This window comes from Papio anubis, chromosome 8, assembly GCF_008728515.1.
Source record: "Papio anubis isolate 15944 chromosome 8, Panubis1.0, whole genome shotgun sequence".
NCBI classification, from domain to species: Eukaryota; Metazoa; Chordata; class Mammalia; order Primates; family Cercopithecidae; genus Papio; species Papio anubis.
Window position 1 is genome coordinate 93,240,126 of NC_044983.1, and position 21,601 is coordinate 93,261,726.

At 47.0% G+C, this 21,601-nt stretch overlaps 2 protein-coding genes and 1 pseudogene across 2 annotated transcripts in view; all 3 read left to right on the forward strand.

The window, feature by feature from the left end:
• The window catches only part of LAPTM4B (lysosomal protein transmembrane 4 beta), a 74,761-nt gene extending 71,838 nt beyond the window's left edge, over window positions 1-2,923 (forward strand). The window contains 1 exon segment of the mRNA XM_003903001.5: window positions 1,706-2,923. Within this exon segment, the coding sequence (XP_003903050.4) occupies window positions 1,706-1,783 (78 nt within the window). The 3' untranslated portion in view covers window positions 1,784-2,923.
• A 12,728-nt stretch (window positions 2,924-15,651) lies between these two features.
• LOC101003761 lies at window positions 15,652-16,131 on the forward strand (annotated as a pseudogene).
• A 3,400-nt stretch (window positions 16,132-19,531) lies between these two features.
• MATN2 (matrilin 2) overlaps window positions 19,532-21,601 on the forward strand; it is a 167,868-nt gene continuing 165,798 nt past the window's right edge. Inside the window, exon 1 of the mRNA XM_031669683.1 lies at window positions 19,532-19,536. The gene's annotated coding sequence lies outside the window, so the exon portion shown is untranslated. The remainder of the gene's footprint in view (window positions 19,537-21,601) is intronic.

Consider the following 21,601-nt stretch of genomic DNA (forward strand, 5'->3'; position numbering starts at 1 on the left):
GAGTCCCATTTAGCTTGAAGTGGGCTGGGCCTTGCACATACTCCTCCTTTACCTCCTGACCCTGTTTAGCCAGGCCCGTCGGAGGGCACTGGAGGAGGAAAGCCCCTGCCCCCCGCCCGCCCCCAGTTCCTGTGTGCTTCTGCAGTGTTCAGGTCTTATTGGCAGTGCTCCCCAGGGCCCAGTGCAAGCAGAGACAGCGGCGGCAGCACCTCCTCATGACAGGCCTGCCAGCACCCCCTGCCTCTCAGGCGGTTTCCAGTGCGGGCAGTGGCTCCCAGGAACGGCTTCCCGCAGGCACTTCTATGCACACTGGCCTCTACCTGGTTCAGCTGGAAGCTTCTTCACTGTCCATTGGGCTTCAGCCACACCCTCCCCAGCCGTGTCTCAGCCCAGCCCTGGGGACCTCTGTTCTAGCTTGTTCCTTCCTGAGTGCCCTCCTTCAATCTTCATATCCATTAGTGCTCTTTTCCCCCCATTAGTCAGTTCCCCGCTCCTCAGTCCCCTGTTAATAATTGTTCATTAAACTTTATTCACATCCCTGTGTGGCTTCTGTGTTCTGATTGGACCCTAGCCAGTACAGGTGCCCTCTGCCTAGGTGGCCGAAGGAACCATACAGGCTTTTCAGGGGCCTAAATGGCACCTCCATCACTCTGCAGACATCTGAGTTCCTGCTGTGAGATAGGCACTGGCCCAGCCTCGGGGAAGTGAGACTGGCTTCAGCCCTACAGAAGCCCCAAGACTGGGAGGAGGGAAGTAATGAAGTGTGTAGAGCTAGAGAGGAGGGGTGTGTGTGTTGTGTGTGTGTACGCAATGTGACAAAAACTTGAAACAGACTTAAAATTTTAGTGTTGTTCTGGTAGGAGCTAAAGGGACAGATAAATGAAAATTAACAAAATTGATGAATACCGCTTTACCATAAATGATATTCCTGATAGAAAATCTAACCAAGTGTGGTTTCGTTTGTGAATAGTCTTTCCCTTTCCACAAATCACTTGAGGGGGGTGAGGTTTTATTTTGTCTTCTCCTCTCTGAGCTTCTAAAGGGCAGGGACTGTCTTTTGTCTTAATTATCTTATACTCACAATGACTATTACGTACTAGATGCATAATAAATGTTAGTTTACTGAATGAAGGGTGATGCAACTATTCTGTATTCCATTTTCTACTCCAAGAAAGCTGAAATCAGCCAGTGTGTAGACTGCCAACTCTCAGGTATCCTTATTTCATAGACACGGAAACTGATGTTAAGTAACTTACCCAAGGCTACGCTGATAAAATGTGACTGACCCAGGCTTTAAATCCAGGCTGATACCAAAAGCTTGGCATTTTCACTACACTTTGCAGTTCTCACCATGAGTGGTTACTGTAGTCAGTCAAGTCCTATTTGTGTGTGCACACGGACACACTCACCTAGGGGTCCTTTTTCCTCTTCAGAGCCCTCACCGTTTCTTCTAGAGTCACCGACCTCTGGCCATCCAGGTACACATGGACAGGGTTAGAAGAACTCACGGCTTGAGAGTCGCTCTCCATTTGCTCCTTTAGGGATTCAAAAAGTCTTTTAATGAAGTGTATCCACTTGCTAGAAAATTGAACTTGATACAAGTTGTGGAACATGTTTAGTTGCATAAAAGTTCAGTGAAAGCTAAACCTCAGGGAACGTACGTGCTCTTGAAACACTAACTCTTGCCGTCCCTCTTTCTTCTCAGGTGCTGCTACCCCCGTATGATGATGCCACTGTGAATGGTGCTGCCAAGGAGCCGCCGCCACCTTACGTGTCTGCCTGAGCCTTCGAGTGGGCGGAGCTGAGGGCAGCAGCTTGACTTTGCAGACATCTGAGCAATAGTTCTGTTATTTCACTTTTGCGATGAGCTCTCTGAGCTTGTTTGTTGCTGAAATGCTACTTTTTAAAATTTAGATGTTAGGTTGAAAACTGTAGTTTTCAATATATGCTTTGCTAGAACACTGTGATAGATTAGCTGTGGAATTCTTCCTGTAGGATCGGGGATATAACGGGCTTCACTAACCTTCCCTAGGCACTGAAACTTCCCCCAAATCTGGTGGACCTAGAGTCAGATAAGTCTGCTTTTGTACCTGCTGGGCCCCAGTTGGGCAGTTAGTCACATTTTTTCTCTCTGTTCCCTCTCATTTGAAAATGTAAAATAAAACCAAAAATAGATAACTACTTCTTCAGCCATTCCAGCATAGAGAACAAAACCTTATGGAAACAGGAATGTCAATTGTGTAATGATTGTTCTAATTAGGTAAATAGAAGTCCTTACATTTGTGTTACAAGAATTCCCCCCACAACATCCTTTATGACTTAAGTTCAATGACAGTGTGCGTTTGGTGGTAAAGGATTTTCTCCATGGCCTGAATTAAGACCATTAGAAAGCACCAGGCCGTGGGAGCAGTGACCATCTGCTGACTGTTCTCATGGATCTTGTGTCCAGGGACATGGGGTGACGTGCCTCGTATGTGTTAGAGGGTGGAATGGATGTGCTTGGCGCTGCGTGGGATCTGGTGCCCCTCTTCTGGATTCGCATCCCCACCCAGGGCCTGCTTTTACTAACCGTTCTGCCCTGGCTTGGTTCAAGGCGGTCATCCAACTGACTTGATCAAGTGGAATTGGGATATATTTGATACAGTTTTGCCTAACAGCATGGAAAAGAGTTTTCCTTTCCCTGCAAGCTACGTCCTGCTACTTTGAACTTCCAAGTATGTCTAGTCACCTTTTAAAATGTAAAAGTTTTCAGAAAAATGAGGATTGTTTTCCTTGTATCGCTTTTTATCTTGACTACCTGAATTGCAAGGGATTTTTATATATTCATATGTTCCAAAGTCAGCAACTCTCCTGTAGGTTCATTATTGAATGTGCTGTAAATGAAGTATTTTGCAATTAAAATGAGGTTTGCTCACATCCAAGATGACCTTGTGACTCTGTGCTCATTGTGTCTGAGGACCTTTCCCTCCACATACAGCCAGGCAGATGCACCCAGTTCAGCCTAAGGAGTAGGCTTTATTGCTTGTTTTACACACAGTGGTGGTTTTTTTTTTGTTTTTTGTTTTTTGTTTTTTTTTTGAGACAAAGTCTCGCTCTGTCGCCCAGGCTGGAGTGCAGTGAGCCCTCTGCCTCCTGGGTTCAAGCAATTCACTGCCTCAGCCTCCTGAGTAGCTGGGATTACAGGCACCCGCCACCATGCCTGGCTAATTTTTGTATTTTTAGTAGAGATGGGGTTTCACCATCTTGGCCAGACTGGTCTTGAACTCCTGACCTCATGATCCACCCACCTCAACCTCCCAAAGTGCTGGGATTACAGGCATGAGCCACCGCGCCCGGCCTACACACAGTGTTTTTAATATCCCAGTCCTGATAAAATCAGCATCTTAGGCCAAGAGGAATGGGGGTCAAACAGACTCGAGCTTCCAACGTTCCTAACCGTGTGTTCAGCTGTTTTGCATATGTTTGCTTTGTGTCCATAGTGTACTTTTAATAAGCAGTTAAGATTTTTGCTACAGTCCAAGGGAGATTAAAATAAGAGAGGTAGGAAGGGGCATTTTTATCCCAAAGAATCAGCCTCAGTTATTTCTTTTGGTGTATCTCATTGGCATTCTTTATAAACTCTACGTAAGTAATTCTGTTTCTTAAGTAATTCTGTTTCTTGAAGCTTTATGTCTAGAAGATTGACACAAAGTGAAACACATGAGTTACTAGAAATGGAGAAGGCGCTGGGGGCAGTGGCTATAATCCCAGCACCTTGGAAGAACAAGGCAGGAGGATCGCTTGAGCCCAGAAGTTAGAGACCAGCCTGGGCAACATAGTGAGACTTCATCTCTGCAAAATTTAAAAATTAGCTGGGTACCATAGCATGTGCCTGTAGTCCCAGCTACTCAGGAGGCTGAGATGAGAGGATAACTTGAGCCCAGGAGGTTGAGGCTGCAGTGAACTGTGGCCATGATCATGCTACTTGCACTCCAGCCTGAAAGACAGACTGAGACCTTGTCTCAAAACTAAAAAAATGGAAAAGCCCTATCAGATAGTTTCATGATCCCTGGGGAAGGGACATAGGAAATCACAGTTAATTGCATGTTGTTCCCCATGATTTTTTTTTTTTTTTTTGAGATAGAGTCTCGCTCAGTCGCCCAGGCTGGAGTGCAGTGGCATGATCTCAGCTCATGGCAAGCTCCACGTCCCGGGTTCACGCCATTCTCCTGCCTCAGCCTCCCGAGTAGCAGGTACTACAGGCGCGTGCCACCATGCCCTGCTCATTTTTTGTATTTTTAGTAGAGATGGGGGTTTCACTGTGTTAGCCAGGTTGATCTTGATCTCCTGACCTCTTGATCTGCCCGCCTCGGCCTCCCAAAGTGCTGGGATTACAGGCGTGAGCCACGGCGCCCGGCATTGCCCATGATTTTATAGCTCTTTGCCTAATTATTTTTGCAGTATAAAAAATGATACATGGTCAGGCCAGGCACAGTGATTCATGCCTATAATCCCAACATTTTGGGAGACCTCATCTGAGGTCAGGTGTTCGAGACCAGCCCAACCAGCCAACATGGGAAAACCTCATTTCTACTAAAAATACAAAAATTAACTGGGCATGGTGGTGCACACCTGTAATCTCAGCTCTTTGGGAGGCTGAGGCAGGAGAATAATTTGAGCCCAGAGGTGGAGGTTGCAGTGAACTGAGATTGCACCACTGCATTCCAGCCTGGGCAACAGAGCAGACTCCATCTCCGGAAAAAAAGAAAAATGATGCATGGTCAAATGGAAGGAAGTGCTGATTTTGAGAGTCACATAGCGTTCTTGGAGAGAAAACAAGACTGCTGATCTCATTCATGCAGCACTCAAATAGCACCATAGACTCTGAGATATCCCTTCGTTCTCAAAGATCCCATATGCTGGCTTTTCCTGACTTGTTGCATAACCTAGGCTAAGGTCAAGAGCTGCCTCCATATTTACCTCTGCAGAGTAAGGAATTGTTCCCTTCTTGTCTCCACTATGGGAAGGTTGTGATGCTGGATTAAGATGACCTAGCAGAGCACATTACATGCCTTAGCAGTTACTGTATCTATTTGTCTCATTGCTAATCCAGATAAATACTTTTCAATGTATTTCAAATCCATTTTGATATCTAGCCCCTTTCTCCTATTTTGTTGTCCACAGAGAAACAAGCAGTTACTCCTGCAGTTTTTCAAGTCTCTTTGCTGGGGCAGAAGAAAGAGGAAAGCATACACACCCTTTGACTTAAATTGTGGTCTGTCCACCCTAGAAACAGCTTCCGCTGAACAAGCTAGTCAGATTTCCAGGATGCCAAGTTATATAAAAGAGGCTTAAGGCCAATAGTCCCTCTCCTTCCTGCACCCTCTTCCTGCATGAATACTATGTGCGCCAGCTCCTCCAGAGGCTGGTATCCTTGTTCCTGCCCCCTTCCTTTCATCCTCAAGAATGCAAGAAATGGCCAGGCGCGGCGGCTCACACCTGTAATCTCAGCACTTGAGGAGGCTGAGGTGGGCGAATCACTTGAGGTCAGGAGTTTGAGACCAGCCTGGCCAACATGGTGAAACCCGTCTCTACTAAAAATAGAAAAATTAGCTGGGCATGGTGGCATGCACCTGTGATCCCAGCTACTCGGGAGGCTGAGGCATGAGAATCACTTGAGCCGGGGAGGCTGAGGTTGCAGTGAGCCGAGATCACGCCACTGCACTCCAGCCTGGGATCGAAAAAATAGGAGGGAGGTAGGGAGGGAAAGAAACTTCCCCTACTCCGAGCCTTTCTGCCCCCTCCCCGTTTTTCACTCTAGCCCTTGAGAGAGAAGAAAGAAGAAAGAGAGAAAGAAAAGGAAGAAAGGAGGGAGGAAGGAAGAAACGGAGGGAAGAAGGGAGGGAAAAGGAAGAAAAAGAAATTTCCCCTTCTCCGAGCCTTTCTGCCCCCTCCCCATTTTTTACTCTAGTCCTAAACATATTTGTGTAGTTTGACTGCTTAACCAAACATTCCATTTGTCTTTCCTCTCTACCCTCAGTTCATTAACCAACAATACTGATTATTAATGATCTCAATAGAGATCATTATAACTGTAACCATTACAGTTATAACCGTAACTGTATAAACTGTAACCATTAAAGTTTTCTCCATAGAGAGATGTATTATTGTATTTGAACTATTCATTTGAGGAAAATCTTGCTGTGTGAAGTGAGCTTTTTTTTTTTTTTTTGTGACAGAGGAAAACTAATGAGACTATAAACACATATACTTTCTCTCTTTGATTTTTAGAGATGTGTTTAGGTTTTGCAGCCAGTCTGGAAACTGACTTAAATACCATTAAACTGCATTGGTGCTGGTCACGTGGGCAGTCTCGGGTTCTGGAGGGGAGAGGGCAGGTGTCTTGGCCAAGGTGTTGAAAGAGCAACTCATGCAAAAGAACTGCCAGCGGAAAGTGCAGGCTAAGGCTTTTCAAGGCTCCCTCTTCAGACCTAACAAACACCAAAAACAGTGCCCATGGCCCATATAAAAGGGGTTTTTGGCAGCTCAGATACATGTGTTAAAAGGGAAGGAAAAAGGAGGATTGCAAGGATGTCTCCACACCCATGGAATCACTTAAAGTGTTTCTGTACCCTGGCCAAGTTTTCTGCCAAATGGCTCATGGTGTATGGAAACCAGCCAGATCTGCAACCTTCTGCCCAGAAGCCCACGCAGGCCTTCTGCTGACTAAAGTACCAAGACAGCAAGCAAGAAGCTGTGGCTTGGCCAACCCAGAAAAAGTTAAAGTCTTAGCACCATATACTCATGTATGTGACCCTTACCAGCGAGAGCAGCTGATGCTTTAGAATGAAGAATTTGGCTTAAAAGAGCACAACAACAGACTCAAGTTTTGTTTTATTCCACCTAAAACTTAGATACACTTTTAAAAAGTTTATTTAAACAACAAGATGCTTGGCTTGAAGGGAAAACTACTAGGATTCCTTTTTTAGAGTAATTTATTCCTACTTAAAGACAGATTGCCTTACTTGTAACAGCTACGTACAAGAAAGTTATAAAATTGTCATTGGTTTTACAATTAAAATTCTCCAGTTGAACAAGGTATGCAAGGATTTTTGTTTTTGTTGTTGTTTAAACAAGAACAAAATAACTTGCTGGAATATAGAGTTGAATGAGCATGCCACTAATGGAGAAAGGGTGTATTTTCACTGACACAATATTTTTCCCCATCCCATTTCCACTTGATGTCAATCAAAACATACCGGCTATTTAGTTTTTAAAAAACGCAACAGGTTGGGGCTGGGCACGGTGTCTCACGCCTGTAATCCCAGCACTTTGGGAGCCAAGGGGGCAGATCATGAGGTCAGGAGATCGATGCCATCCTGGCTAACACGGTGAAACCTCATCTGTACTAAAAATACGTAAAAAATTAGCCGGGCGTGGTGGTAGGCAGCTCCTAGTCCCAGCTACTCGGGAGGCGGAGCTTGCAGTGAGCTGAGATCGCGCCACTGCACTCCAGCCTGGGCGACAGAGCAAGACTTCATCTCAAAAACAAAAACAACCAAAAACACAACAGGTGGGGCGCTCTGTCTCATGCCCATAATCCCTGCACTTTGGGAGGTATGTGGATCACTTGAGCTCATGAGTTCGAGACTAGCTTAGGCAACATGACAAAACCTCGTCTCTACAAAAAATACAAAAAAAAAAATTAGCCATTTTGATGGGTGGCCTCTAGTCCCAGCTACTCAAGAGCCTGAGCTGGGAGAATTGCTTGAGCCCGGGAGTTGGAGGTTGCAGTGAGCTAAGATTGTGCCATTGCACTCCAGCCTGGGTGACAGAGTGAGACCCTGTCTCAAAAAGAAAAAAGTGAACATGCTTATGCACACGTAGCAATTACTTGATGTACAGTAAAGCAATGGGGAAGGAGGAAATGAAGGAATAGAGAAACCTATACTGTAGTAGTCAGGATATGGTGGAACCACATTGCAGTTTTCTAATTGGGAATATAATCTTGGTCTGTAAGAACAGAGTTCTGGAGTAAAGAAGCAGGTTCCCTTTTCAGTAGACACCTCCTGTCTGCTGCTGCAACACCTCAGTTGTATCTTCATCCTCCTTTTCCAACTGTGCAAGTGTGTCTGTTTCATTGGTTGCCTATCAAATTGGAATCTGATCTGCCTCATTGACAAACCCTGTCCTTCACAATAGGCTTCCAGTAGTTTACTAAGATGTATGCCTCTTTCCTTTTTGTTTTTTTTTTTGTTGTTGTTTGTTTGTTTTGAGACAGAGTCTCGCTCTATCACCTAGGATGGAGTGCAGTGGCACGATCTCGGCTCATTGCAACCTTCACCTCCGAAGTTTAGGCAATTCTCGTGCCTCAGCCTTCTGAGTAGCTGGGATTACAGGGGCGTGCCACCACGCCCGACTAATTTTTGTATTTTTAGTAGAGACAGAGTTTCACCATGTTGGCCAGGCTGGTCTCGAACTCCTGGCCTCAGGTGATCTCTCCACTTTGGCCTCCCAAAGTGCTGGGATTACAGGGGTGAGCAACCACACCTGGCCTAGTTTACTGAGTGGCGTATGCCCCTTAAACTGCACCACAGGCTAAGAGCAGTGGTTCATGCCTGTAATCCCAGCACTTTGGGAGGCCAAGGTGGGTGAATCACTTGAGGTCAGGAGTTCGAGACCAGCCTGGACAACGTGGTGAAACCCCGTCTCTACTAAAAATACAAAAATAAAAATAAAAAAAATACAGGGGTGGTGGTGCGTGCCTATAGTCCCAGCTACTTGGGAAGCTGAGATAGGAGAATCACTTGAACCCAGGAGACAGCAGTTGCAGTGAGCTGAGATTGCACCACTGCACTCCAGCCTGGGTGACAGAGCGAGACTCCATCTCAAAAAATATACATATATGCAAAAATTAAACTTGCATCACAGAACCATCCTGCCCTGCTACCTTCTAATTAATATGATCATTGTTCTGTCTTGACTCTTTTTTTTTGAGATGGAGTGAGTCTTACCCTGTTGCCCAGGCTGGAGTGCAATGGCACGATTTCGGCTCACTGCAACCTCTGTCTCTTGGATTCAAGCGATTCTCCTGCCTCAGCTTCCTGAGTAGCTGGGATTACAGGCACCTGCTATCATGCCTGGCTAATTTTTGTATTTTTAGTAGAGACAGAGTTTCACCATGCTGGCCAGGCTGGTCTTGAACTCCTGACGTCAGGCAGCGCTCTGTCCGCCTTGGCCTCCCAAAGTGCTGAGATTACAGGCGTGAGCCACCGCCCCGGCCCTGTCTTGACTCTTTCCTTGGGCTTTTTGTTGGCCATGGCCAGCATCTCAGCTGCTGCTTCACAAAAGAGGTATCAAGTCTGCACCAAACCAGGAGCGGCAGAAGTAGATACAGTTTGTTTTGTTTGTTTGTTTGAGACGGAGTCTTGCCCTGTCTTCAGACTGGAGTGCAGTGGCATGATCTCAGCTCACTGCAACCTCCGCCTCCCCGGTTCAAGCAATTCTCCTGCTTCAGCCTCCCAAGTAGCTGGTACTACAGACACGCGCCAACACGCCCAGCTAATTTTCGTATTTTTAGGAGAGACGGGGTTTCACTATGTTGGCCAGGATGGTCTTGATCTCTTGACCTTATGATCCACCCGCCTCGGCCTCCCAAAGTGCTGGGATTACAGTGAGCTGTGGTGCCCAGCCTTTTTTTTTTTTTCTTCCAAAGTCATTAACAGTGTAAACACAACTTTTATTAAGATGGAAACCTCTTCATCCAGGAATTAAAAATTATATATCCCTTGATGTATGTCAACATGTAGCAAGTATATTGTTTCAATAGAGCAAAGATAGTTTTGTAAGAACTGTGTGATTGAGGGTAGGATGCACATCGTTCACCAGCAATGAGGGTTGGAGCTGCGTTTCTCAGGAAAGGCTAGGATTGAGTGTGACATCATCCTGGCTGCTACTTACTAGTCACAGGTCTGGGCTGCAGTGTCTCAGCCCCTGCTATCCAAGTGACACGTTCCAATTTCTGGGCTCGTAGATGGGGATGTCCAAGCTAGGCCTGCTCAGGAGCAGATGAGTCTTTACCTGTGCCTAAGGAAAGCCCTGGCTCTGGGAAGACAAGGAGCAATGGGTCTGCTGTCTGTGACCAGCAACAGCATAAAGGACCATGTTGTCTCATGTGGCAGGGACACCCCTTGCACCCAGTGTGGTGGCCTTTGTGTGATACCTATTTTATTCATTTTAACTAAAGGAATGTATTTCTTTTTTTTTCTTTTTTTTAATTCAGAGACAGGATCTCGCTATATTGCCCAGGCTGGTCTTGAACCCCTTGGCTCAAGTGATCCTCTGCCTCAGCCTGTTGGGATTATAGGCGTGAGCCACCATGCCTGGCCAAGGAATGTATTTCTAATTACACTCTTTCTCTATTTTACTTCGCAGGGTGTTCCTTGACTTGTTTTTAACTGTAGATCTTTTATTAAATTTACCTTTCCTACATTTAGTTGCCTTCAGTAAAAAATAATAGCAGCTCTAAATCCCAGTCTTCTCTATCTTGACAATCAGTTGACATTTCACATTCATTGTGCCTAAAACGGAAAATTGTCCTCTCTTTCCCCGAGATCTGCTCCTGTTGATTTAATGTGTGTCCTTTGGTGCCCTCCCTGTCATTCCTGCCTTCCTGACTTAAGATCACAGGTCCTCTTCTCCTCGCCCCTCTTTCTTTCCCTGCAGCTTCTACCCTTTTATAAGGTAGAAAAACATTTACCATTTATCGAGCCCTTCCTGTATGCAGGCATGCTTAGATATATTGTTAACTCTCTCCCCATTTTACAGGTGAGGAAACCGAGGGTTTTAGAGGTAAATAACTGGGCCAAAGTCATATAGTAAGTGGCAGAGGACTTAAATGCAGATTGAATACATCAAAGTAGGTAATGCATTTCTTTGAGACATCGAGAATTTCAGAATTCTGTACATATAACTTCTTGCTGCTTCTTAACAGCCATCAATTTCTACTAATTTGATTTAATACATCCCAAGAAGGAAAGCAGGTTGTGCAAAGCTGTATAAACTGTAAACTTGGGGTGAATCTTCAACTTGAGGTTCGTGTTAAATAAGTAAAGCTGTCAGTTTCCCATTTAATTAGACGAAAATGCTCCGCAAATAGCAGCTTTTCATTGTTACAAAGAATGTATTCAGGCAGGAAGAGGGATCAACAGAGGTGGACCTTTTAGAGTGGTTGTTTTTAAGGGAGCAATTTCCTTTTGAGGAAATTGGGCACCATTTTAAACTATCTTTGTTGAGAAGAATATACATATTAAATTCCAAGCATAATTCAGGCTAGTAAGTAAGTAGAACAATGACATAATTTGTACTGTCTTGGAGGAGTAGTCTAGGGCCACCTTACAACCCAACTTCCTTCCCTGCCCCTGCCCCAGAAAGCCAGTATCGCTGTCTATTTTCTCACCTATCCAATAGAGACAGAAAAGAGTAGTCACTTCCCATGGGAGTGTAGGCTTTTTTTTTTTCTTCCCTGTTGAAGTTAATGCACTGTATCATCTGTGTCCCCGAGAGTTAAACTTCCTTAAACATCTTAATAGAAAATCCAGGTATGAGCTGGGCATCAAGACACATTGCAAACTTGTAGGTTTTAATAAAATTATGTAAGTAATGGATCGCAAGAAAGAACAGAAAATAAAGCCAATAACTCATCCTTTTGGTCTCCATGTGAAAATGACTTCCTTCTAGAAGCCTATGGCCTACTACTCTAAGTGGCATTCTTTTTTTTTTTTTTTTTTTTTTTTTGAGATGGAGTCTCTTGCTCTGTCACCCAGGTTGGAGTACAGTGGTGCAATCTCGGCTCACTGAAACCTCTGCCTCCCCGGTTCAAGTGATCCTCCCGCCTCAGCCTCCCGAGTAGCTGGGACCACAGGTGTGCACCACCATGCCCAGCTAATTTTTGTATTTTTAGTAGAGATGGGGTTTTGCCATGTTGGCCAGGCTGGTCTTGAATTCCTGGCCTCAAGTGATCCAATCCCTTTGGCCTCCCAAAGTGCTGGGATTACAGGCATGAGCCACCGTGCCTGGCCCTGGGTGGCATTCATTTTATGTTCTTCCAAGGCATCCTCAGCATCCCCAATCAAGGTATATCTTCTGCTCTATGGTTACTGCTTTTCTTGTTGATAGTCCGCCAGTAGATTATCAACTCAGAGAGTCTATGTGTTACTTATTGCTCTGTTTGTGTATGGCATATATCTGGTAGATAGAAGGAACTGAAAACATCTTTACTAGAATAAAATAAAATAAGCACATAAGGAAAATTAAAGCCAGCTGTAATCCCATCCCAGTGACTGCAACAAATTTTTAAAAGCAACTCAGTGGAGCTCAAGTTCCCCAGAGACAACTCAGAAGCGCCTACTAGAAAAAAATTCCATTCCACCGGGCGTGGTGGCTCACGCCTGTGATCCCAGCACTTTGGGAGGCCAAGGTGGGCAGATCATTTGAGGTCAGGAGTTCAAGACCAGCCTGGCCAACATGGCAAAACCCTGTCTCTATTAAAAATACAAAAATTAGCCAGGCGTGGTGGCACATGCCTGTGGTCCCAGCCACCCAGAAGGCTGAGGTGGGAGAATCACCTGAGCCTGAAAGGTTGACGCTGCAGTGAGTCATGACTGCACCATTGCACTCTAGCTTGGACAACAGATTGAGACCCTGTCTCCAAAAAAAAAAAAAAAAAAAAAAAAAAGAAGGGAAAAGAAAGAAAAAAAAAAACAAAAAAAAAAAGAAAAAAGAAAAAAATTCATTCATTCCTATAGAGATGATGCAAGGAGACCGTGGGAAAGTCACTGCTCCAGCAACCCTGCCAAAGCCACAGCTGGAGTAGTGTGTGCTGGGCTGGGGGTCTTTTAGGGGAGTGTCTTGACTCTTACAAGAAAGTTGTAAAGGTGATAATAGCAACACAGTCATAAAAGGATTGCTTTCCGAGGAAAGATTAAAGTCCTGCTAAGATGAGAGGCTACCTAATAGTCTGCCTAAATTTGAAATCAAAAGGAAACCAGCATTCTTAGTTCTCACTATTCTTGTGATCAAGTCCCTTTCATGTGAGCTTAATTCAGTAGGAATCTGAATCCACAATTAAATTGCTAGATGTGTCTCCTCTTAGGAGCTTTCTCTTTTCCCTTTCCTAGTAAATCATTGTTAAAGCAATAAATGACCAAATCTAAGACACTGGTGGAACCCTGAGACCTTGGATAAATGGGGGGAAAATTCTCAACAGCTAATATGCAACTTAAAGATAGTGACCTGTTCACCTACTTCCTGGTCACTTCAGATTTAAATGAAATCCCTGTAAGACCATGCATTATAAACCTTGTTTGTCTTTCATCCTTTATAAGAAGATCACAAAATTCCAATAGTAAAAGCAATATAAATTCCTCTGTGGCAGGTAGCGTAGACTCAAGCACAGAAATTCCCACTGCAGGCAATTTCTGCAGTGGAAATGATTTTTTTTTTTCTTCAGATACTGTCTCATACTGTCATCCAGGGGAGAGTGGCATGACCACGGCTCACTGCAGCCTCAAACTCCTTGGCTCAAGTGATCCTCCCACCTCAGCCTCTCCTGATGGCCCTAGGATTACAGACATGTATGATCTGAACATAGACTCACTAATATCCTTGACAGAAGGCAGTTACTTGAGTATCACAAGGATGAGGCTATCGGCTTCTAATAGCAGAGCACTTTGTGCCAATTTCTAGGTTTAGGAATGAAAGCAGCAGCAATCTGTGTTGCTGAGCGATGCTCCATGAAAGTAGCAGGTCCGTCTCCGCTTCCAAGAGTGAGAGCCTGGTCTGCGGGTAGTTTCCACTTCCAACCTGGAAATTGGCACAGGTGCAGCACAATAGAAAAACGAGCAGCCTCATCGCTTGACACTCAACTAACTGCAACTGTGTCAGAAGACAACCAATAGTCTATGTCATCGTCAGCACTGTATCAATCCCAGTTACTCAGAGAACTGGTGGAGAATCACTGAACAGGAGACTGAACTGCAGTGAAGCAAATGATCGCTCACCACTCTCCTGAATGACTTGATCTGGAAGTAGACGGGCGGTGTTTCGGCCTTGTCGGCGTATCAGGAAACAAATCATGTTTGCTTACTGTATTGCATTGTGCATTGAACCACGCTTCACTCTATTCTCCGCCGTTCTTTGAAAGCATTGTGTTATTTTTTTGGTAGAGATGGGGTCTTGCTGTGTTGCCAAGCCAGGCTCCACCTCCTGGAATCTCAAGGATCCCTCTTGTCTCAGCTTCTCAAGTAGCTAGGACTATAGCCATGCACCACCTTGACTGCCTATTATCTCTACTTTTAAAATCTGAGACAGGGTCTTGCTCTGTTGCTTAGGCTGGAATCTGGAGTACAGTGGTGCAATCACAGCTCACAGCAGCCTTGACCTCCCCAGCTCAAGTGATCCTCCCATCTCAGCCTCCCCAAATGGCTGGGACTACAGGCACATGTCACCACATCCAGCTAATTTTTTTTGTTTTTGTTTGTTGTTTTTTTTTTTTTTTTTGAGGCGGAGTCTGGCTCATCACCAGGCTGGAGTGCAGTGGCGGGAACTCTCCCGCTCACTGCAAGCTCTGCTGCCCCTCGGGGTTCACGCGCGCCATTCTCCTGCCTCAGCCTCCCTAGAAGCTGGGACTGGAAAAGCACCCGCCACCATGCCCGGCTAATTTTTTTCATGTATTTTTAGTAGAGACAGGGTTTCACCGTGTTTGTCAGGATGGTCACCGATCTCTGAGAGAGCCTCGTGATCCATCCTTGCTTGACCTCCCAAAGTCACTGGGATTATGGGGCGACCCACTTGCGCCCAGCTCCAGCTAATTTTTGTTTGTTTTTTTGGGGAATGAGGTCTGCCAGCTCTATCGCCAGGCTGGGTGCAGTGGCGGATCTCGAAGCTCACTGCAAGCTCTGCCTCTGGAGTTCCGCCATTCTCCTTTCCTCGCCTCAGAAGTAGCTGGGACCACGAGCCCGCCACCCTCACGCCCGGCTAATTTTGTATTTTAGTAGAGGCGGGTTTTGCGTGCCGGCAGCGCCAGGTGCCGATCCTCTGACCTGGAAGTGATCCGCCCGTCGGCCTCCCAAAGTGCTGGGATTACAGGCTTGAGCCACCGCGCCCGGCCGCTCCAGCTAATTTTTAAATTTTTTGCGGAGATGGGGTTTCACTGTGTTGCTTAGGCTGGTCTCGAACTCCTGGGCTCAAGTGATCCTCATGCCTAGGTCTCCCAAAGGGCTGACATGACAGACATGAGCCACTGTGCCAGGCCTTACCTCATCCTTGATAGGAAGCTGCATCAGTCTGATTCCACAAAACTACAAGGCTCTAAAATCCAGGTTAAAGCCAGTAACCCAGTCCCTTCTACAGCATGGCATAGGGCAAGATCTATTAACAAGCAAAAGGCCCAGTCCTTGTCCTTAGGAGCTCGTGATCCAAGTCAAGATCACATAAAAACATTTGAGTCCCCTTTGAAATGAGTATTGTTTTCCTGAACAAATTTTCAACTTGCTGTAGTTTTTTCCTGATCACTTTCATCCTGTCTTTCCAAGATGGGATATGTTTATTTAGAAATGATTTCACCTGCGACAGCTGCTTCTCTCTTTTGCTCAGGCCTGTAGCACTGGCAGGATGGGCAAGTGTCGTGGACTTCGTACTGCTAGGAGGCTCTGTAGTCACCAATGAGATCAGAAGTGGCATGATACAGTACAAGAAAGCCCATCTGGGCACAGCCCTGAAGGCCAACCCTTTTGGAGGTACTTTTCATGCAAAACGAATTGTGCTGGAAAAAGTAGGAGCTGAAGCCAAAAAGCCAAATTCTGCCATTAGGAAGTGTGTCAGGGTCCAGTGGATCAAGGATGGCAAGAAAATCACAGCCTTTGTACTCAATGATGATTGCTTGAACTTTACTGAGGAAAACGATAAAGTTGTGGTTGCTGGATTTGGTCAAAAAGGTCATGCTGTTGGTTATATTTCTGGAGTCCGCTTTCGGGTTGTCAAAGTAGCCTATGTCTTTCTTTTGGCCCTATACAAAGGCAAGAAGGAAAGACCAAGATCATAAATTTTAATGATGAAAACACTGTAGTAATAAATTTTCATATGCCAAAAAAATAAAAAATAAGAAATTATGCCACCTAGGACAATGGTGCCATCAGTCAGCCTGTCCTCAAAGGAACCCTCTGGACATGGACCCAGCTGTCCATGTAGATGGGGTATCCCAAAGGGAGCACTGCCCTGCCTACAGGGTTCCCCTCCCTGGGCTGGAGTCCAAGCTCATCCACTACCTTGCAACATTCCCTTAACCCTGCAACTCCAGCTCCAAAAAATTGGCAGCTGGCCGGATATGAAGATGTTTCCTTTCCTGCCCTTCTGCTTGAGGGAGACGGGGAGGAGCTCCAATAGTTTACATGGGACTCAAACACTGTCTGTCACCTAGGGAAACAGTGCACGTGAGATGACATTGCAATTTTACATGTCTCCTCATGCATTCAGTAGAGCTTTATTTTAGGTTATAGGTCTGTGAGGCAACATGTCTGTTCTTCAGTTTCCTTATACTGTACTCTGGTCCCCTTTGGATTTGACAGTCTCATTTCAATCTGCCCTCTAGGCCAGATAGCTAGGTCTCAACTAAGAAGGATTCTAAGGCAAAACAAAAAAGTTCTAATGTTTACGAGGAGCAAAGGGATGCTTATGTTTAAAGTCTATATTCGAGGCTGTTCACGAGTGTGAGGCCTGGGTCAAATGACTCCCCCGACCCAAATCCCTACTCCACAATAGACTCTCCGTGGAGACAGAGAACTGAGAGTTGGTCCCAAATATAGCTTAAACAGATACCAATTCCAGTTAACTCGTGAACTCTTAGGAGTTCTCAGATAATACATATCTCATTTTTGTCTGCTTACATGAGTGCCCATGTAAGAACTGAAAATCTGTTTTTTTTTTTTTTTGGGACAGGGTCTCACTCTGTCACCCAGTCTGGAGTGCAGTGGTGCGATCTCGGCTCATTGCAACTTCTGCCTCCCATGTTTAAGTGATTCTCCAGCCTCAGGCTCCCGAGTAGCTGAGATTACAGGCGTGTGCCACTACACCCAGCTAATTTTTGTATTATTATTATTATTAATTTTAATTTTTATTTTTTGAGATGGACTCTAGCTTTGTTGCCCAGGCTGGAGTGCAGTGGCACAATCTCGACTCACTGCAACCTCTGCCTCCCAAGTTCAAGCAATTCTCCTGAGTAGCTGGGATTACAGCCTCTTGAGTAGCTGGGATTACGGGTGCCCACTACCACACCCAGCTATCTTTTGTATTTTTAGTAGAGATGGGTTTTCACCATGTTGACCAGGCTGGTCTAGAACTCCTGACCTCAAGTGATCCATTCGCCTCAGCCTCCCAAAGTGCTGGGATTACAGGCGTGAGCCATCGCCCAGTCCCAGAACTAAAAATCTTAACCCCACACTTCTGAATAAGGTTCTCTGTACATCTAGGACATGGCAGGACCTCTAGCAGAAAAGGCAATTTTGGCCTTTTCCTAATCTATAGCCTTAATTATCAACTTGCAATTCATCCTGAAGGTAACCCAGAAATCATTTCATTGTTTGTTCTGACTTTATATTTCAGGACATTGAACTTGCTTTTGCTTCATTTTTTTCTGGCAGACCTGAAGATCATCCCACAAGGTAGAACAACTCATTTGACCTATTTGACTTGGCCCCAAGTGTGCTTTGTACATAGATGAACTATTCTGAAGAATTCCAGTAGAACTCCCTGGGGGGAAAACACCCATTTTAATTGGCATACACCAGAGTCACTGGAATCAGCTACTAAATTACAATTTCCTTACAATTTGGAAGGGTTTGGGGATTGTTATTGTTTTCCTGGTAAATTACTGGATCACACTGGTGTCTTGGAATAAGGCAACACATTTTAAATTTAAGTTTCCATCAACTGTAGCTCAATTTCCCCAGTTCCTAGGGGATTTTCACTGGCCCAGACTCAGGAAGAATTTTCTTCTATGGGATCCAAGACTTCAGAGACCAAACATTTCCTGAAGACTTTCCTCTGCTTTCTGACCTCCACCTACCTCCTCCCAAAGACATAACAAAAAAATGATTTCTGATCAGTGCAGGCAGCCAAGAGTGCCCAGTGGGCCTAAGGAATCCACAATTCTTTCTTGGTATTAAGGTACCATTGAGTTGCCTGATGGCCCGAGTATGTTAACCCCTTGCTTCATGGCTGGAATTTTAATTACCCCTCCTGGAGCTTTTCCGAAGAATTGATTTTGTACGTGGCATTTATTCACATTTCAGAAACCAACTCTATCATCAAATAGGAGTGACGGTTAATTACAAAACAAAGTTCACCCAAAGCACCAAATTATCAGATTGTGGCACATCCAAAAGTTTTGAAACTAGTTAATGCTGCTGTCTCTGCTGGTAGTTTGTTAAAACCTGAACTGGGTTAGTGGTTTGGGAACAGAATTTTGGTGCTTTATAGGAGATGTCCTGGTCTGTTGTAGAGCCACTCACCCCAGCCTCCAGGAACTGGGGAGCTAGTAGAGTGGGGTGCCTGCCACTTTGACTGTCACTGGCCAATCCTGTCTTCTGCATCCCTCCAAGGCTCCATGGGGACATCTAAGGTGAGGTTCCTCCATTTTGCAAAGTTGAAAATATCTCTGCTCATAATTTCAAAAGTCTTGTCTGAACTAGACTTTCCCTGCTCCCTCGGGATAGGAATTTTGTCTCCTCTCCATCCTGGCATCTTTACCTCCTCCCCACCCCGGGGCCTGGTCCCCAGCCAGTGGACGCTCTGTTAATATGAACTGGCACTGGTGGGGTGCTCTGGGCACCGGCAAGACAGCTGTTGGCGCTTGTCATCAATTAGCCCAATTCTCACCACTTTTTTCTCCATCCCCGTCATCAGTGGGTGCATCCCGCAGATCATGACCCCAAGTTCTAGATATAAGATTCCTGCCATGTCTCCTTTCCCCCGGAAGACCCCTCCCCGAACTCCCACCCGACAGGCCCCTAAAGCTGCCTGTATTCTGAGCCTGGGGCTCCCGACCCCTGGAGTCCGATGCCCGCCTGGGCTCAGGCACGGACAGAGAGGAGCCAGGTGGCAGCAAGCAGGGCGCGCCGCCAGAGTGCCCAGCTCCCGGGGCTGCCCGCAGGGTAGGGCCGCCCTCGCCGCCGCTCCCTCTCCGCGCCTTCCCCATCCCCAAAGAGGACACCCCTCCTTCCGCCCGGCCAGCTCCCCACCCTCGCCGCGGCACCGCCTCCCCAGCCGCCCGCCCTTGCCCAGCGCCTCCCAGGCAGCCAGAGAGCGAGGGGAGCGCTCTGGGATGGGACTTGGAGCAGGCGGCGGCGGCGGCGGAGATAGAGGCAGAGGCTGGGGCTCCGTCCTCGCCTCCCACGAGCGATTCCCGAGGAGAGCAGCGGCCCTCGGCGAGGCTAAGAGGCCAACGAGAAAGACCCGGGTGACTGCGCTCCTGCCTCGCTTCCCAGGCGCCGGCGGCTGCAGGTGAGCGCGGCGCGCTTTCCCCCGGCTCTGCGCGGCCGGGCGGCCCCGAGGTGCAGGCGGACCGACCCACCGACAGACAAACCGAGCTCTGGCTGCCCGACGCGCAGGCGCCCTCCCCAGGCCCGCACTGCGGCCCCCAGCGCCCCGGGGCCCCGGCGCTTTCGACCCCTCCGAGGACAGCGGGAGAGGGAGGGAGGCGCTGCCCGACCCCTCAGCGGGAGAAGTCCCGCCACCCCGGCCGGGAGAGCTGGGCGCGCTCCCTGCGCAGGACAAGCCGCACCGCAGCCGCCCCGGAGTGCCCCGTGGGGGCGCTGTGGCCCGCAGCGGGGACGCCCAGACCCCGGCCACCGCGACCGGGGGAAAGGGAGACCTGTTGAGTGGGTATACGGGGTGATTCCTATTCCACGGACAGCCGATGGCTCCCTCTTCTCTCCTTAGAACCTGGTATTTTCATGCCCGTGTCATCTGGATTTTGTTCTTGGGTTCTCTATGGCAGCTAAACCTCCAGCTTCCCCATATTATGGAAGAGGCAGAGAAAGGGGAAGGCATTTTGTGGTAGTTGCTAGAAACCCCAGAACAGTTTGGAGCCGTTTGGGGAGAGGACAGAGAAATGGGGACTGTCCCTGGTAGGGTGTCCAGGACTGGGGACACAGGAAGGTGCTCTCCTCAGGGACACTCGCGCCCACCCTGAACAAACCCAATTGACCAAGTTTCAATTAGTCATAAATCAGGAAGCCATAATGCATCTGCACCAAGCACACTTACAATCGGCCTAAAGGAACGGTCGAGAGCAGAGACTGGGGTCAGCCTGCTTGGGTTTCAACCTCAGCTGTGAAGTTGGGTACCCAACTTGAAGGTAACCAACTACTGTAAGCCTCAGTTTCCTCATCTGTCTAATGAGGATGGTAATACCCACAGAGCTGTGAGGATTAAGTGAGATATGGCGACCGGGCGCGGTGGCTCACGCCTGTCATCCCAGCACTTTGGGAAGCCGGGGCGGGCGGATCACCTGAGGTCGGGAGTTGGAGACCAGCCTGACCAACATGGAGAAACCCCGTCTCTACTAAAAATGCACAATTAGCCAGACGTGGTGGCGCAGCGCCTGCAGTCCCAGCTACTCGGGAGGTTGAGGTGGGAGAATCGCTTGAACCCAGGAGGCGGAGGTTGCGGTGAGCCGAGATCGTGCCATTGCACTCCAGCCTGGGCAACAAGAACTAAACTCCATCTCAAAAAAAAAAAAAAGATATGGCAAGTAAAGTCTTTAGAACATTTCCAGGAGCATCCTAAGATTAGGTGACCTCAATTGCTTGTCTTTCCAGAAATAGCAAGGAGCTGCTATGAGCAGTGAATGCACCTCTTCCCCAGTTCAGAAAGAGAGGCTCTCCATGGATACGTGAGAGTAGCAGATAAGCCATGTGTATTCAGCTGGCCATGCAGGAGTCCACACCGGGGCAGTTCTCCCTGCTTGCTTCCAAAGGGACCACCTCATAAAACCATTTCAAAATACCAAGATGGGTTTATGGCCTGGAATGTTTCCTCTCAGTCCCTGAAACTGGGCGCTTAGAATCCCCTGTGGAGAACGAGATGCTTGTGGCTCTTCACCTTGCATTTTCCTATCTGTCCACACTTTTTACTTTTATTTCTGCCAATAGAATTCAATCTCAGGCCCCCAAGTTACCAGGACACTGTCTTCTATAAATCGGGGCTCTGGGGTTCCCTGTTGCCAGAGTGCAGACCCAGGCAACCCAGGGCCACCAAGGCCTGAACTTGCTTGTTGGAGGTGTCAGAGCAGAGTCGGAATCTGAAACACCCTCAAGCAGCTGTCGTGCCCTAAGCTCTTATCAGCGAGTGCCATATGTCTTTGTTTAGCAAAAGGTAAAAGTGTGGCCTGAGATTTAAAGAAAAGGAGAGATGTTTGCTCTTTGAAATAAGAGAGCCATTGGAGGTTCTGGAAAAAAAATTCTACAGTTTATCTAGAAACAGTTCTGACTGGCACCTCCGAGAAGGCAAGGCATGAGGTGGGGAGAGGAAAAGGGGGAGTGACAGGCTTAGGCCTTAGGAAAAG